This window comes from Rhamphochromis longiceps, linkage group LG5, assembly GCF_057381845.1.
Source record: "Rhamphochromis longiceps isolate RC_006_pf linkage group LG5, R_longiceps_female_GT1.1, whole genome shotgun sequence".
Taxonomy (NCBI): Eukaryota; Metazoa; Chordata; class Actinopteri; order Cichliformes; family Cichlidae; genus Rhamphochromis; species Rhamphochromis longiceps.
Window position 1 is genome coordinate 7,187,667 of NC_140561.1, and position 18,822 is coordinate 7,206,488.

General features: G+C 41.6%; 1 protein-coding gene across 1 annotated transcript; it reads right to left on the bottom strand.

Moving 5' to 3' along the window:
- Positions 1-127: 127 nt before the first annotated feature.
- On the bottom strand, positions 128-17,596 carry slc60a1a (solute carrier family 60 member 1a). The gene is made up of 10 exons (XM_085405576.1): positions 17,216-17,596; positions 11,448-11,646; positions 9,968-10,222; positions 6,589-6,712; positions 6,391-6,506; positions 5,629-5,802; positions 4,589-4,736; positions 3,108-3,178; positions 2,663-2,783; positions 128-2,330 (listed from the first exon to the last, which is right to left on the bottom strand). The coding sequence occupies exons 1-10, from the start codon at positions 17,443-17,445 to the stop codon at positions 2,278-2,280; spliced, it is 1,491 nt and encodes a 496-aa protein (XP_085261702.1). The 5' UTR covers positions 17,446-17,596; the 3' UTR covers positions 128-2,277.
- Positions 17,597-18,822: the final 1,226 nt, after the last annotated feature.

The window sequence follows — 18,822 nt, forward strand, 5'->3', positions numbered from 1 at the left end:
TAATGTCCGCCAGGAAACAAACACGCGCATACACTCACACAAATCAGTTTCACTTTTAAATGAATTTCACTTTCTAAACGTATTCAGACTCAGAAAAAGTGAATTTAATTTTATTGACTGTAAATGATCAGGAATAGCCTCTAAATACATCGATTCTCTGTTGTAATTCCAGTAGTGCTGTAGTCCAGCAGCATCAGCATCAAGCTTGAAAACATTGCTACATTGTCTACATCACCACTTTGAATACAAGTTGTTCCAGACTAGGTTATGTGCTTAAGTTACCACATTGATCTGTCCAGTTCAAACAGTGAAAGCGTCTTGACTGAAAACTCTTGAAAGACTTTAAGAATGAACCTTAATAAACTCTCAAATATTAAGAATTTAATGTGCCCAAAGGTGTTTTGGCATGCAGACTGAAACAGCCAGGGATCAAACCACCAACCTTCTAATTAACAGATGACCTGCGCTGTCTCCTGAGCTACAGCCACCTCAGGTCGCTCCTGAATGAAGTGTGAGAAGCTTCTGAGCTGTGCTAAGGACACAACAAACTGGACTTTTGTTCTGTGATCCGGTCCTCTTTTCAGATTAAAGCAAATTTTGTACTTCATTTGAAAATCCTGGAGGAAGAGTGGAGAGGCAGTAAGTCCAAGGTGTTTGAAGTCTAGTGTAAAGCCTGTGATGACTCTTGCACCATGTCCTTTGCTGGTATTTGTGGTGGTCGGTCCACTATTATAAAGTCAAAAGCCAAACTTTGCCATGTCATTTCAGAACACTTCATGCTTTAATCTGTTGACAAGCTATATGGAGATGGACTTTAGCTTTTCAGAAGAACTTTACCAAATGGTTTTCTGGCCATATTCCCACTGGCCAGCCAACTCGCTCACACATGAACTCCACATGTTGAAAAAAAAGACAAGAACCACCCAACCTCAAACTACAGATGAGCTGAAGACCGCTATCAAAGCAACCTAGGCTTTAATAACACCTCAGCAGTCCCACAAGCTAATGAACTCCATCAATACAGTCAGTATTTAAATGAGCATACTTTTCAGATATTTCTGTAAATACTTTTCTGCTTGACCTTGGAAAATATTCTAATAATCTGAGATAATGGATTACCGATTTTTATGAGCCGCACGCTATGAAAGAGGTGTAACTATGGAAGGTGTTGGGATACTGAGTCGTTTTACCACAGGTAACCATTTTAATATAAATGGTATGTTGAACATGGTACACTTGAGCTCCCCAGCCTCCCTCAGGATTCTTTTGAAGGCCTACCAGACGTGGGAATCGTCTTTACAGCACCACTTAGTACCCTTTCAAATGACATATGGCAAAACCAAATTTAAACTTTAGAATAAAAGAACCGTTAAGTCGAATATGCATAACATATAGTCTATATAAGACACTTGAATTGAAAGATAAGATCTTTTGGTATCTGACACTTTGCTTGTTGTCTGGTGTGGCTGTAGCTCAAGAGGTCATCTACTAAACAGAAGCTTGCATCCATCAGTGTGTAAATGTTGGATATACTACTTATAAGTACTTAAGCATAGGGAAGAAAAGCACTTAGGTGAATGAGACATGATGTATAAAGTGCTTGGATTGTTCAGGTAGAATAGCAAAGCACTATATAAGAACTTGATTACCATCTATTTTATTGTAGGATCTTTACCTTATGAAGTGCTTGAGGTGACTGTTGTTGTGATTTGATTCTATATAAGTGAAAGTGAATTGAAACTCTTTGCTCGTAACATCTACCAGTTCAAAAGTGAAACACTTCAGAGAAAGGCCTGCAGTCTGGCCCCATCCAAAACCACTTTTGATGACTGATAATCTCCATTAGTGACTCACTTTACATGCACACACAGGATTGACTGTATTGTGTATTGATGTGTGAGGAAGAGTTGATATAAGAAGAATTGCAGTAGGAGAAACCAATAATAAAAGATCTCTAACCGACTGCATCTTATCTTTATTTTCCACCACCGAACGAGTCCTATTATAAGAGTCCATTCACATTCATACTGAAGAGGTCGTATTTAATCAACGCACAGTTTAATGTGCTCAAAGAGATGATTGTGTACACTCTAATCATCCATTGAGCCGTTTGTTGATCATCAGGCTGTGAAAGTAGGGTGCAAATAATTATTCAGCATGTGATTTCCATGACGCAGGAGTGTGATTGTGAACCCTCCACCCCGGGGGAAGAAGTGTCAGCTTCTCCTGAAGTATTTCTCCCTTTGCTGTATCCTCTGTTCTCTGGGTTCCAGTGTGTCACGAGTCTCCGGTCTTTGGCTTCTCTTTCATGTCTGTGCATTGAGACAAATCTGAGAGGTAAAAGAGTTGGTTACTAAAGGAAAACAGGAGAAAAAAAAAAAGACATCCACAGGCTGACACGTCACATCGGATGCGATATTGTCAAGGTGAAAAAAATCTATGAAAAAGGAGGTTTGATTGTTGGTTTGCTACCTGTGAGCGCAGATAGAACCAGAATGAAACGTCAGAATTAGTCCAAACAAGTCCAGGCAGCAACCTCCAGGGCAGAAAATGTGACTGAAGCACAAGTGCCAAAATTGCAGTTCCTCTAATGGCCACATGAGGCTGCCTTTTGCATCACCAGTGTTTTGGCAAATCATTTAGTCTTTCTGCATGTATTTACCTGTGTGCTGGCTTCTGTGGATATTCTGGATATAGAGGAGCAGCAGGAACAGGCAGAAGCCGATAAAGGATGCTACTGTACCGCACAGCAGGAAGGAGTAGCTGCCCTGACTGTGGATCACCTGCAGGACACATAAACACACATTGAGTTCCAAATCGCAAAGATCTCAGTGGTCAACCCTGGGAAGCCACTAAGCAACGTTATTGAGGCACTTTAGCCTAATTCATGCAGACACAGCAGGCTACAGTCACTGCACAAATGCTCAGTAGTGACCTGAAAGCCTGTTCCCCAGTGAGGGGACATGCACTATTATATTACACTTATTTAAATGTTTCAGAAAGAAACAAGAAATTCATATAAAACACTGAATGTAAAAGCATTTTGTGAAAGCGAATGCTTTATAAAAATGTTCAGGAAGACAGAAGAGTCTCGAATCCTTTCTTACCGATCCAACAAGCAGCTGAAGCAGCATCTCCCCCGTGCTGGCACTCGTTACCAGCACTGTTGTGGCACAGCCTGTAACACACAATAAGCACACAGGAATAATCTACAGCTATGGGACAAAAGTTGCACGCTGTAAAAGTGTACATGAGGCAATTAATTAACAAAAAAAAATCAATGCTTATTATTAAGTTATAATAATTAATAATCAAACAAATGAACAAATGTGTTAGATTATGATCATATGTGTGTGTTACATGGAGAGCAGGGTTTCTGTTTATATTAAACACTTGATGTAAAATATATCGAGAAATTTTAATTAATTTGAATATTATAATAAAAACTGGATGACATAAAAATTGTAAAAACTAATGAAAGTATAAATTAATCAGTAAGATCTGATCATTAAGAACTAATAATAAATCATACTTGAAGACAAACATGTATATTTAAACAATCTTTGTCTGTTTTGGGGGAAATTATTACACTCAAGTGCAGGAATGTGGGGAAAAACCCTCAACAGAACTGTAGAAACACAGTTATTTATGATGCGAATTATAAACAGAACATCAATATTTTATTTTTACATGTAAAAATGCTACATTTTTATGTGATAGTTTTAATTTCATGTATTATAAATCTCTCCTTCTGCTGCCTTTGTGGCATGAAATTCAAAGTGAGCACATATTTCCATGCCCACAGTTTGATCTGCTCTTCATCCAATATTGTATTTATATGTTTTGCAAACAAGTTATTCTGTTTTACACTTTCACTGTTAACTTTTCTGTAACTGAGTGTCATCAGGAATGATTTTACTCATTTCCTACTGGTTTACAATATATAAGGTTACTTATGCAGCAAATGCAGTATGCACGCTGGTGCAGTGAAAAAGTATTTGTCCTCTTTCTGACCGTTGTTTTCTTTTTCTACAAATCCTAACAAAGACAGAAATATTACAAATGAAAATACTTCAGTGAGCAAACTGTATGAACGCTGACCTTAACTGTTCTTTACGTGTTTGTCTGCGTTCCTTTGTGACCTGAATAAGCCACGAGTGCGCTCTTATTTTGATAGGAGTTATTTTTTCCTCCTGTGAAGGTTCACCACTGTTCAACATTATATCCATTTTTGGAAATTAGCTCTCTCAAAGTCATAGAAAAGACCTTTCTAGACTGATTTTGTTTCTCTTCTTGAGATTCTTTACATTTTGGCATGAAGTGTTGCTCTATGAGAACTTCACTTGGTCAGATTCTATTTTTTGATTCAACAGGTCTGGCAGTAATCAGGCCAGACTATGGCAAAACAAACTGAATTTAATTTCATAAGCCACTCTCTGTTGGGGAGGTTACTTTTTTATACCGGGCCAGGTAGGGTTGGGAAGCCTTTTCCCTTTAATAAATGAAATCGTCGGGTTATCTTAGCCTAATATTAACAATGACTGTTTGATGGCTGTACTCCTGTGAGGCACTGACGATGCGTGTGTACCTTTGTATTCTAATATGTCCTCTGTGAAGGCTAACACAGAGGGGAACACACTGCTGATGCACAGGCCCAACACACAGGTGCCAAAGAACAGAAACACAGAGCTGGTGTAGAAGATTAACAGCAGGCACTGAACCAGTATGACTCCCACCTGAGAAACACACACCCACACACACACACACACACACACACACACACACACACATGCACACACACACACTAAATATAAAATATACATAAACAGAAAGAACAACAGAGAGGTGATGCACAGACGTTGATGGAAATGTACACATACTGTTGTAAAGTGGAAATAACAGATGACTGGATTTGAAAGCTTAGACTAACACTGGAAAGTCCTGCTAAAGGTTAAAAGGGAACTAAGTGCTGCCAAAACCCAGCAAAGAACCAAAGTCGGCTTCAGTCTAACACTTGACCAGCTGAGATATTCAACACATAACAGAGAGCCTGTTGTGACGAACAAAACTAGAAACCATTACAGGTTAAAACCTGTAAACACGATCATTTAAAATCACATCGGGCTCCAGGAAACTGTAGAAAATTTGTTTTTTTGCATTTCATACAATTTTGTTGTTGTTAAACAAAATTAATAAAGACAAAAAAACACCAGTAACACTGTTTGCATGAGAAAGGCAAACTTTATGTTCAGGCTAACACTGCAGAAAACTGATAATAACAATCCTTACTTATGAGAGCAAGCAGGACGGCATTTATACGTTTGTAATGGACTGCTTGTCCACAGAGACACTACAATGCCGAAACTGAGTGGAATGAATGAGACTGATGTGGTAAAGTGAGACTGAACCAGGTTAGCTCAGACACACTGTGTGTACCCACTCAGACAACAATCCTCTTCTCGGTGGCTGCATTCCCACCCTGTTCAAATATTTGGTTTGAACTGTCGTAAGACAAACGTCTTATAGCTTTAAGAGGAATAAAGCCTGACCCCTGATGGTCACTTCTGCTTTTCCTGCCCTGTGATATCTCTGTTCATGCAGGTTTGTCCTTCAGACACGTGTCCATACCAGACTGACGGTGAGCAGCTTGGGTGCCGTGTATCTGTAGGACAAGTACATTGAAGCCAGTCTTCCCACGGTGATCGCGGCCCAGAATATGCTGTCCAGACAGCCTGCCATCTTATGGCCCATCAGCAGAGGAGGGGAGACGGCGTAGGTGTAGACGAAGCCAGCATAAGAGCCCTGCAGGACAAGAAACCCGGCCGGAGGTCAGTTAGATCAGGCCCAGGAACAAACTTTGTCGCTCACTTTTTTCCCTGTTCTCATTGGTAACATATAATCAGATCAAATAAGGCACCATAATATCTGAGCCTTGTTCTTAAAGCTTTATATTGCCTGTTTACACTGGATTCACAGACAGCCTTCAGCCGGTCACTCTAATAATGACGTTTCTTAAGGAAACTCAGTGTAAAGGTGCTCTTTTTGTATGATTTCTTACCACATTTATAGAAGCAATATCCCTTCCCAGGATATTGCTTCTATAAATATAACACGGGTGCAATATAATATATAACACAGTGTAATAAACAGTCATGATGTCACAAGTGCAAACTTTCTATTTTAACGGTGACGGCACATCGATGTACTGCTCTGTGTTGCTCCTAAGCAGAGTCTTAGTCGATTAGATGATGTTTTAATACAGCAAAGCCAAAAGCACTGAAGCTCTCACATATCACGATCCTGTTTTGTGTGTAAAAGGTTATTCTTGGATTGTTCCCATTTTACTTGGGTTCATGTGTAATTGTGTGTGGTGTTAGCTGGAAGCCTTACTATAATCCCATCTGTGATAAAGAGGATAGCTCCTCCTAGAGCGTGGATGATGAAGAAAGTAGCAGAGCGATCCCGGAGTTTGGCAGGGTTACAGCAGCTAAAAACACTCCCATGTCCTGGGGAGACAGTCACACTCAGAGGTCTGCACTTTCATCTCAGCAAAGTTGTCACACAGACACACAAACACGTGTGCACTACCTTGGTCCGTGTCCCCCGTGGGGCTCCTGGTGGAGTCTGCATCAAGCAGACGTGGACTGCTTCTGGAGCAAGGCAGCAATCGCTCATGGGACATCAATGCGAGCACTGCCGCTGGGACAGGGAGCTGTCAAAACACACACAAACACACAGACACACAATGAGAACGTTGTTCACCAAATGAAGAGATAACACTTCCTGTTTGTATGTTTGTGAGAAGAGGTTCTCACAAACATACAATCTTCTTTTCTTGTCGTCAGCTTGAAACTGATCCAGCACACTCTGAAAATGCTGCACGCAGTGATGGGGAAGTCTGTTTACTTCATCTGAACCTCTGTTACTTCTAACCCAGATAAACTGTAAACAAGAGGTTTAGGCAACTCTGAGGAGCAGCAGTGCTATCTGGAAATGTCATTATATCATTAACTTCCATTTGAGCCATTTTCATGTGAAATTGTTCAGCATTACTCGGGAAATCTAGTCATGGGATACATCAGTGATTTCATTATGGGGAAGAAAACTACGCTAAAAATCCGTGCAGATTGTTTTGTTTCTTCGCCGCCAGCACCCCGAGCTAATTACTCGACCAAGCTAAACATTTAACTTAGGTACAAACTTACACACAAATTCAGTGTTTAAGAGAAAGCTGATTATATTTCTTACACTGTTCTAGTAGCATGTTTGACTACTCTACTAACAATGAGGCAAACATGTCAAACAGGGGCTCTTTGTTCATTCATAACCACACCTGACCAGTGTTCTATTCATAAGAGGATCCTATTCACAACACACAACAGACAGCTTAGATTAACTTTCAAGATCATGTATTATGTAACTATGTGTTTGCATTATTCACATCATGTCCTGTACCATGGGAAAGTATGTGCCCCTTCATGACTTTTTTTTTTGCATATTCATCACATGTACACTAGCGGTCAAAAGTCTGGACACGCCTTCTCATTTAATGGTTATTCTTTATTTTTACTACTTTCTACATTGTGATACAAAATGAAGACATCAAATATATGAAGCAAGATACATGGAATTATCTAGCAAAGAAAAAAATTGATCAGTAACACTATGTATTATGGTTTAAGATTGTTGAAGATTGCTTTGTTGACAGTGCTCCAAACCGTTGGCCTTCTCTCAGTGACATCATGATATAGTCACCTGAAATGGTTATCACGACAGGTGTGCCTTGTCACGGTTCATTTCTGGAATTTCAAGCTTTCTTAATGGGGTTGGGAGCATCAGTTCTATTATCTAGAAGTCAGGTTGGTACACAGCTGACAGCTCTATTTGACAACTGTTATCAATCAATCAAAGCTTTATTCGTCACATGCAGGTTGCCCTGCAGTGAAATGGGACCCCCCCCCCCCGACCTTAGAATTCATATTATGGCAAGAACCAATCAGCTACCGTGGCTCAAGGGGCGACCGTGGCTCAGGGGATTGGGAAGCGTATCTGTAACCGGAAGGTCGCCGGTTCGATCCCCGGGCTCTCTGTCCTGGTCGTTGTGTCCTTGGGCAAGACACTTTACCCTACTGCCTACTGGTGTTGGCCAGAGGGGCCGATGGCGCGATATGGCAGCCTCGCTTCTGTCAGTCTGCCCCAGGGCAGCTGTGGCTACAACCGTAGCTTGCCTCCACCAGTGTGTGAATGCGAGAGTGAATGAATAGTGGCATTGTAAAGCGCTTTGGGTGCCTTGAAAAGCGCTTTAATAATATTATTATTACTGTCAGGTCAGTCTGGAAATGTTCTAAAACTGAATGCGTCCCCAAGTGCAGTCGCAAAAACCATCAAGTGCTACGAGGAAACTGGCTCACATGAGGACCGCCCCAGGAAAGGAAGACCAAGAGTCAGCTCTGCTGCTGAGGATAAATTCATCCAAGTCACCAGCCTCAAAAAGTTCAGAGGAGACTGTGAATCAGACCTTTATGGTCAAATAGCTGCTAAGAAACCACTACTAAGGAAAAGCAACAAGCAGAAGAGATTTGTTTGGGCCAAGAAACACAAAGAGTGGACATTAGACCAGTGGAAATCTGTGCTTTGGTCTGATGAGTCCAAATTTGAGATCTTTGGTTCCACCTGCCGTGTCTTTGTGCGACGCAGAAAAGGTGAACAGATGGTCTCCATGTGCATGGATCCCACCGTGAAGCATGGTGAAGGAGGTGTGATGGTGTGGGGTGCTTCACTGGTGACACTGTTGGGGATTTATTCAAAACTGAAGGCACACTGAACCAGCATGGCTACCACAGCATCCTGCAGCGACATGCCATTCTATCCAGTTTGCATTTAGTTGGACCATCATTTATTTTTCAACAGGACAATGACCCCAGATCAGACCAGATGGCCTGGCCTCCACAGTCACCTGACCTAAACCCAATTGAGATGGTTTGGGATGAGATGGACCACAGAGTGAAGGCAAACAGGCCAACAAGTGCTCAGCATCTCTGGGAACTCCTTCAAGACTGTTGGAAAATCATTTCAGGCAGTGGCGGTCCTAGCCTGTTTGGCGCCCTGGGCGAACACTCCCTCTGGCGCCCCCCCCCCCCCAAATCATCAAATTTTAAATTGTTATTGATCCCTTTATCCTTAATCCTAAAGTGTATATTTATTTTCTTACTCTTCTTATATACATTGTTTACTTGCACTGCTGTAACTGGAGCCTCGCCGTCTCGTCTCTCTATATACTGGACTGTAGCGGAGATGACAATAAAGTTTACTTTGACTTCAGCAGCGAGCAGGCGCACCGAGGGCTCTCGCGCTCACTTTTCGTTTACAGAATTTCGAAAAAACATCGGTGCAAATTATAAGTCTGTATTATAATGTCTGGTGTTTTCGTGTTTGTTGGTTTGTTTTTATTTTGTTTTATTTTGCGAGTTGGTTATTAGATGCCGCTCCAGCCGGTCAGAGACTCCCTCGCCGCCCCGCCCTCTCCTCTCTGTGCCGTTAAGCAGCAGGCGCACCTCGCAAACGAAGGGCAGAATTCATGGTTCCACCAATTACAGCAAGTCATCCATGTTCTGAAGCAGCAAAGCAGGCCTAGACCAGCACCATGTTTGACTGCTGGTATGATGTTCTTTTTATGAAATGCTGTGTTAGTTTTAGGGACTCAAAGCTTCCAGAAAGTTCAGCTTTTATCTCATCAGTCCAGAGGGGGATTTTTTTGATTCAGTGGGTCTGGAAGTAATTAAGCCTGGTTACTGTAAGAGAAATTGACCTTCTTTCCAAAAAATGTATTTAATCATCACTTAAAAACTCTGTTGTATTTTCTCGGGTTATCATTGCCTAATATTTACATTGGTTTGATAATCTGAAACATTTAAGTGTGAAAAATATACAAAAATTAAGAAATCAAGGATCATCACATTGAACTCACATTGATAAGAGCCATGATCCAGAAAGCATACGACACCCTGGTGACGACAACCCCGTCAGTATACAGACGAAAGTGAGAGATGGTGTGCAGTGCTGCTCCATGGCCAGCGAGGGTGCTGCGGAGATGCTGTAGGTTCCTGGGAGAGGATGAGTTGGTGGTCAAGTTAGCTCCCAGCACACAGCTGTCCTCAGCCAGGAAGGGATCGGCCACCAGGGGACTGACCAGTGCCCCAAGGCCTGTGAAGAAATGCAAGGCCTAGCAAGAGACACGAACAGCAGCCTCCGTTATTCAAATTAAGAGGATCTAGCAGTCTAGGAGTCAGAACTTTCAAGATTAAAAAAAAGTTTTGTTTTTACTTTTTAAAATATTGCACCCTCCTCCAGCCCTGCATGTACTTATTCATTTATTTTAGCTGGCATTGTACTAAACTGCATTTCGTTGCCCTGTACCTGTGCATGTGCAATGACAATAAAGTTGAATTCTATTCTATCAGCCAGATCTGTACAATTAATACAATTTTAAACTCAATCACAATTTTGGTTTCCAACAATCATATGAGCACGATCAAGCGATATTTAAAAAGCATGCTCTGTTGACCAAATCAGCCGCTGACCAATTATCACAGCTGTTCCCTGAACCACACAGCTTGAAGTTTCTTGGAATAGTCTGAACAAATACACGGCATCAGAGACAGGACGGAATTACAGACTTTATATTATTTGTCTGCAAAGACTAATTTATTAGCATAATGTAGCACAACGTAAAGGTGAAATGAAGTGAAAGTGTCCTTCTGAATTAATTTTGTGCTACATTTTGGTGTGTTCTGTTTTTCTTACATGTATTTTCTACTTTTCTTCTAAGAGATGCTCAGCTCAATAATGAAGAGATGTTATATTTGTGCTAAGATTTATACAGACGTTGAGATGTGAAAGCAGTATTCAATTTAAATGACAGTGCAATAAAAAGACACTTTGTCTCTAAAGACTGTTAATAATCACTACAAATAAAAGTAATTTCAAGACTGAACAAAATAATTGTGATAATCATTCTTGCCATAATCGTGCAGGCTTAGTGTGGTGTGTCAAGGGCAGCGTGATAAGGGGTCATTTGCAATGACAAGCAAACAGGATTTTCACCTGACTGTGCAGGCGCCTGGTTTCTGTTGGCACGATGAATGTAAGTCACACATTCACTCTCCTTTTAACCTAGTTTGGCCTCCTAATGAGCCCAATGAAAGGAATCCAAACAGTAAACAAATGAGTAACCTATAAAATCCATGAAAATCCAGACACAAAACCATGTGACTGTTTGACTAAATAAAAATGCTCATTAAGGCACCATTATTCTCAGTTACTCCCCTTACTTTTTTCAACAAGGCTATGTCAAAGAGTGATTTTCTTTTTTTTTTCCCCAAATTGACCGACAGCAGCTTTTTAACTGCACCGACACAAACACACAGACACATCAACATCTTAGTGACCTGCAGGAAGATGGCAGAGTCCTTCTGGTACAGCTTCACTAGCTGCAGGTTGGCGATGGTGTCGATCACGCCCATGGCTTTGCCAGCCAGCGCCATGGCGATGGACAGCAGTATGACGTGGTGACATAGTGGTATGACGGCAAACACCAGCGAGATGATGAGGGTGCAGATGAAGAGGGCTAAGAGCGAGGACTTAAGGCTAAAAAAAAAAAAAAGAGGATAGAATACACATCCTGTGTACACATGATAGAGTTTTGTTTGAATAAATAAACTTCCTAACCTAACCTAAAACTAAAGGAAAATACCAACAATAATCCTCCGCCTACATTCACACCTACTTACTGCTGCAGTAAAGTCACCTTGATGGTCTGTCGCTTAAAACTTATTTACCTAGCCAAAATTATCACAGCCACCCCCCCCCCCCCCCCAAACACACACACACACACACACACACACACACACACACACACACACACACACACACACACACACACACACATTCAGCAAACCTACATCTTATCTTCACCTTACATTCCCCTTCTTCTCTTTCAGCTTGTCCCAGATAATCCTCTGTTAGCTACAGGGACATTCACAAAAACCACCGGAGGGTGAAAAGCCAGCAGCAAAAATAATGAATCACACCTGCTAAGTTTGTAAAGGCTTCCACTTTAAATGATATAAATGTACTGTTTAAGGCTTCCAAAGTGCACACAAACACATCCAGGATTAGCTTTTGGGAAATGAATTCACCTACGCAGGTGTGCAAGGTGAGCAGCAGACACGATAAAGATAAAGGAGCTTTCTCAACAGTGATAATGAAAAAACAGTGTAGGTGCACTAAAAGATAATGGTTAAAAAAACAAATGTCCAAGAAACATGGTTGGCTGTTTAACCTCTTAACAGCCACTTGACTTTGCTTTAGCCACATGCCAAACAGGCCCGTTTTCAGAAGCTGAAGCTGGATCACAGCTGAACATTTCAAACTCACTGTTCCTGAATCATTTTGTCTTTGTGGCAGGGTGCATTATTCTGCTGAAAGAGGCCACAGCCATCAGGGAAAACCCCATGAATACACCCATGAATCGTGGTGGGCGTGGTCCTCGACAATGCTTAGCTAGGTGGTACAAGTAAACTCCACATGGATGGCAGGACCCAAGGTTTCCCAGCAGAACATTGACATTACCTTTCTAGCGGCTTGACTTCTTTCTACAGTGCATCCTGGTGCCTGGGTTAGGGTTATGTAAGCATTCGGCAGTGGACAGGGGTCAGCGCTTCTCTTGTATCTGACCACATAGGCCAACCACTAACATGCATCACTGAGACTTGGCCAACCATGACTCAGTCTCTGGTTCACCACTGTTCCTTCCGTGGACTCCCTTTCATAGAGACTGGGAAAACCCCACAAGAGTTACAGTTTTGGAGATGCTCTGACCCAGTCATTTAGGCATAACAATTTGACCTTATGCGTGCCTATTTTTCCAACTGCTTTTTGCAATGTGCCAAAATTCTTATGGATTATTTAAACATACAGTACTGTAGGTCATTAACTATAGCACCAAAGCTTTTGTAAAGTGCTTCAAGTTTGTTAAATCTATAAGTGAACTATACACTTCAAACTGATGAAAGTTCAACACCTAACAGCATATTGGCAAGTAACAGTAACAGGGGAGAACACAGCAATGTACATAATGACCAAAGTCACTTATTAATTATGTTGTTTGTTTGTATGAATGCGGCAGCATTATGTCCTCTCTGTTCGTAATGGATGGTCCAGCGTGTCTTTGGTAAAGGAGTGAAGAAAAAAAAGCACCTTTCCTCAGTATTTAGAGAATTCCACATGCCCGTATGATAGGTACCAGGCTGAAACTGCGCTGTGAAAAAGTATTTACCCACTTCCTAGTTTCTGTTTTTCCTCTTTTTCCTCACACGTTTCAGATCACGAAACAAATTTAATTATCTTAAAAATAACCCAAGTAAATAGAAAATCAGTTTTTTAAATGATGATTTATTTTAGTAAATATTATTTTATATTAATAGTTCCCTCCTTATTCAATCATAAATTAACTGTGATTAACTACATTTTTTGGAAAGCTAATCTCTGGTTCAACAGCCACACAATCCTGAGTACTGCCAGACCTGCTCACTGAAGTAGAAAATGTATGCATGTATTAAGTGAAGTAAGCTGAAAGATCTCTAAAAGCAACACATCATTGCACAAAGAAACATCAAGAACAACTCAGCCAGGATGTCTCAAAAGTCTCACTTGTCTCAGTTAAGGTCAGTTTTGATGATTTAACAATAAGAAAGAGACTGGGCTTCCATGGGAACGTTCCAAGGTTCCAAAGGCTTTTTCCCATTAACCAAAAAACCCAACATTCAGTGAAAGGAACTCCTAATGCTTCAGCATACCAAGACATTTTGGACAATTTTTGGACAATTATATACTCCCAAGTTTGTGGGAACGGTTTGGAGATGGCTCCTCCCTGTTCAAACATGACTGTGCACCACTGCACAAAGCAAGGTGCATAAAGACACGGACGAGTTAGTTTGATGTGGAAGAACTTAACTGGCCTCAAATCAACCTGACAGAACACGTTTGGGATGAGTTAGAGAATCAGTGTCTGGCCCCACAAGTGTGATTCTGGAAAAATGGTCAGAAATTCCCGCAAAAACTAAACCTTGGTGAAGCTGTTATAGCTGCAAACAGCGGCCGACATCATATTAAGCTCTATGGATTAAGAATGGGATGTCACAGACGAGTGAATGTGTTTGGCATCATACTGTATGTTCATTGTGTCCCAACACATGTAGATTTCCATTTCACACAATCTGTCATTCCTGCTCAGTGGCTGGAAATTTCAAACAGAGATGTGAACCAAAACTCTGTCATTTGCATGCCACAGATCTGCCAGTCAAATACAATATTCAGTCCAACTGTCACAGGTGAAAGTCTAGCTGCAAAATTATTTCAACACTATTGTTAATCAGGAACAAAACATTTCATACTGAGCTGTCCATCAAGACTACAATATTTTGCAAACTCTCAACTTCAGTCACTAAAAAGAAAAAAAGAAAAGAAAAAAAAAAATCCCATTTGGTGTAATAATTCATCTGCTCAGTTATTTTATCTGTGCATTCATAAACCTGAACTCTCGTTTGAATGTGTTTATTTACAATGTAACTTTATTCTGTTTTAGGGCCAAAAAGCAAGCTTTAAAGGTAGCAGAGATATCAGCAAAGGCACGTCTTTGTTACCCACAGGGTTAGTTACTGTATTTGGCTCTGTACTCTGTGAAACTCTAAACCACTGTCCTGCTCAAATGTGAGAACCAGTTATTCTGCCAGAACAAGAACGCTGATATCACTGCAGGTAAGTCCTGTAATTAGAAGACGCAGGTGAATTAGAGGACATAAGTGACATACAGTGGGGCAAAAAAGTATTTAGTCAGCCACCGATTGTGCAAGTTCCCCCACCTAAAATGAAGACAAAGGTCAGTAATTTGCACCAGAGGTACACTTCAACTGTGAGAGACAGAATGTGAAAAAAAAAATCCATGAATCCACATGGTAGGATTTGTAAAGAATTTATTGGTAAATCAGGGTGGAAAATAAGTATTTGGTCAACAACAAAAATACAACTCAATACTTTGTAACATAACCTTTGTTGGCAATAACAGAGGTCAAACGTTTACTATAGGTCTTTACCAGGTTTGCACACACAGTAGCTGGTATTTTGGCCCATTCCTCCATGCAGATCTTCTCGAGAGCAGTGATGTTTTGGGGCTGTCGCCGAGCAACACGGACTTTCAACTCCCGCCACAGATTTTCTATGGGGTTGAGGTCTGGAGACTGGCTAGGCCACTCCAGGACTTTCAAATGCTTCTTACGGAGCCACTCCTTTGTTGCCCGGGCGGTGTGTTTTGGATCATTGTCATGTTGGAAGACCCAGCCTCATTTCATCTTCAAAGTTCTCACTGATGGAAGGAGGTTTTGGCCCAAAATCTCACGATACATGGCCCCATTCATTCTGTCCTTAACACGGATCAGTCGTCCTGTCCCCTTGGCAGAAAAACAGCCCCATAGCATGATGTTTCCACCCCCATGCTTCACAGTAGGTATGGTGTTCTTGGGATGCAACTCAGTATTCTTCTTCCTCCAAACACGACAAGTTGAGTTTATACCAAAAAGTTCTACTTTGGTTTCATCTGACCACATGACATTCTCCCAATCCTCTGCTGTATCATCCATGTGCTCTCTGGCAAACTTCAGACGGGCCTGGACATGCACTGGCTTCAGCAGCGGAACACGTCTGGCACTGCGGGATTTGATTCCCTGCCGTTGTAGTGTGTTACTGATGGTGACCTTTGTTACTTTGGTCCCAGCTCTCTGCAGGTCATTCACCAGGTCCCCCCGTGTGGTTCTGGGATCTTTGCTCACCGTTCTCATGATCATTTTGACCCCACGGGATGAGATCTTGCGTGGAGCTCTAGATCGAGGGAGATTATCAGTGGTCTTGTATGTCTTCCATTTTCTGATGATTGCTCCCACAGTTGATTTTTTCACACCAAGCTGCTTGCCTATTGTAGATTCACTCTTCCCAGTCTGGTGCAGGTCTACAATACTTTTCCTGGTGTCCTTCGAAAGCTCTTTGGTCTTGGCCATGGCGGAGTTTGGAGTCTGACTGTTTGAGGCTGTGGACAGGTGTCTTTTATACAGATGATGAGTTCAAACAGGTGCCATTCATACAGGTAACGAGTGGGGGACAGAAAAGCTTCTTACAGAAGACGTTACAGGTCTGTGAGAGCCAGAGATTTTCCTTGTTTGAGGTGACCAAATACTTATTTTCCACCCTAATTTACGAATAAATTCTTTACAAATCCTACCATGTGGATTCATGGATTTTTTTTTCACATTCTGTCTCTCACAGTTGAAGTGTACCTCTGGTGCAAATTACTGACCTCTGTCATCATTTTAAGTGGGGGAACTTGCACAATCGGTGGCTGACTAAATACTTTTTTGCCCCACTGTAACTGACTTAAACTTAACAGGTAAACTCGTCCTCTTTTCCTTATTTAAAAAGTTTTAACTTTTTTTTAGCTGCTTTCATGGTTAAGTGGCCACGCCACCCACTGTGGCACCCCCTTGTGAATAAGTGTATTTTCAACATGTAACAGAAGGCTAATAAGACATATTAACTAGTTTAACAATTGTGGTTTTGGTATCTAGAAAGGCTCCTGCAGGCAGTTGTGCTTGTAGTCACAGAAACCCTGATAACAGACCCACCTGAGAGAGTAGCCTCTCCTATAACCACTGACGTCAGTGGCTTCAGCTTTGCAGCCAGCAGTTTATTCATATCATGCTTTTAGTACAAACCAGGTTCTTTTAGGAAATGTGTGGAACAGATTGAAAACAGTTCATAGTAACTCCCTTTGCCGCACAGCTGGGACCTGTAAAGGTGAAGTATATGATCCTTTGTTTATTATAAAGTTCATCACTGACATGTAAACTATGTTATCCTACACACTCCTTGGGTGTGGGTTCACATGGACCCTGTTAGAAACCGTCCCAGTGGGCTTGTGTCTAACCCATCACACATGCAGAGTGAGAGAGGATTCACAGCTTTCACAGCTGAGCTCTGATAACAAACACAAGTCAAAGCATCGATGACTGGCAGAGGACGCACTGGATGAAACACAGTGAGCGGTGAGGTGTTTTACATGTGAAGCTAGACCTCGTGAAAACACCCTGTGTTCACTAACCAGACTCACGTTTTCTTAAACAGTCCTCCCACGCTGCTGCCCACCAGCAGAAAGAACTGCTGAGAGACAAACACCCAGGTGATCTGCTGCAGGGTCGACTGGGTCTGACACCTCAGGTCCAGGATAGTGGGTCCCAGGAAGGCGATGCACAGGCCGAAGCTGAAGAACACGCTCCAGTAGGTGAGAGTCTGTGGCCAGTGGCGCTTAAACAGCAACCAGATCCGCTCGTCCAGCAGCATCGTTAACACGTCTGAGCAGACGGAAGTCCTGAGAGGCCTCACAGCTGCCAGCTGCTCATATCTACAGAGCCGGCTCCTTCACACTGAACTGAACACACTGCCAGCCGACAAAGTAAACAGAGTGCGAGCACTCAGCCGAGTAGTGATGGGTCGTTCGCGAACGAAATGGCTCTTAGAGCCGGCTCTTTGACGTGAACGACGCGAGCCGGCTCCTTATCGCGAGCCGTCACGTGGGTTGTATTTTTTTTTTTCTTCTCTCACCCTCTCTCTCGCACTTTTTTTCCGCTTCACTCTGCACGCGAGCCTTGTGCTTTACGCTGGGCAAAGGGGGGAGGGGCAGTAGTTACACTCAGTAGCACAGGATCAGAGCCAGAGGGAGAGAGAGAGAGAGAAAGAGAGCCAGGGACAACAACGTCACATTAGAAAGGTATAGTAATCATCCACAGCTATTTTCGGTTGCAGGTGATAAAGGATTCAGAAAGTTTATTCATGCAGGTCCATATGACAGAGAATGTGCATGTTCTTTTTGTTTTCATATTATAATTTATATTTAATTGTGTTGTGGCTTGCAGTGTTTTGTGTTGTTTTCACTTTAAATTTGTAAAAGTAAAAAGCTGAAAATGTGAATAGTTGATTTTTGTATTATATGATTTATTTATTGCATTTTATGTGGAGTGAATAAATAAAAGTATATTTACGGTGGCCCCTAGAGACAAAGCACATACAAACTTCAAATCAAGTACGAACTCCGAAACACGTACAAACTCCGAAACACGTACAAACTCCAAATAACGTACAAACTCCAAAACACGTAAAAACTCCAAAACACGTAAAAACTCCAAAATACGTACAAAACACAACAGAAGTGCTCCAGGATGCTGGGCGCAGTGTTGAGCTTTTGTTACCTAGTGGCTACACAAGCCAGCAAGTACCAACGACCAGATTTGGTGTGTGGTAGTAACAGGTAAATGAACTTTTTTTTTTTTAAATTATTTGAATATATATGAGTGCCTGTGTATAAATACACAAACAATGCACACATGTGCTTTCAGTTGTGTAATTTAAGTGATCTAGTAGCTCTGCTTTGGAAGTTCAGTTCATGCTAGAAATGTGTTTTGGAGTTTGTACGTGCTTTGTCTCTAGGGGCCACTGCATATATTTATATATAAACATATATAAATAAAACCACTTTTTTTTACGTTAGTAATTCCTTTTGTGCATCATTTTATATTATTGTTAATAATAAATTAATTAAAGCAACAAAACAACCCGAAGAGCCGGTTCGGAGCCGAAAGAGCCGGCTCTTTTTAGTGAGTCGAACCGAAAGAACCGGATCTCTAAAAAGAGCCGGAAATCCCATCACTACAGCCGAGGCGT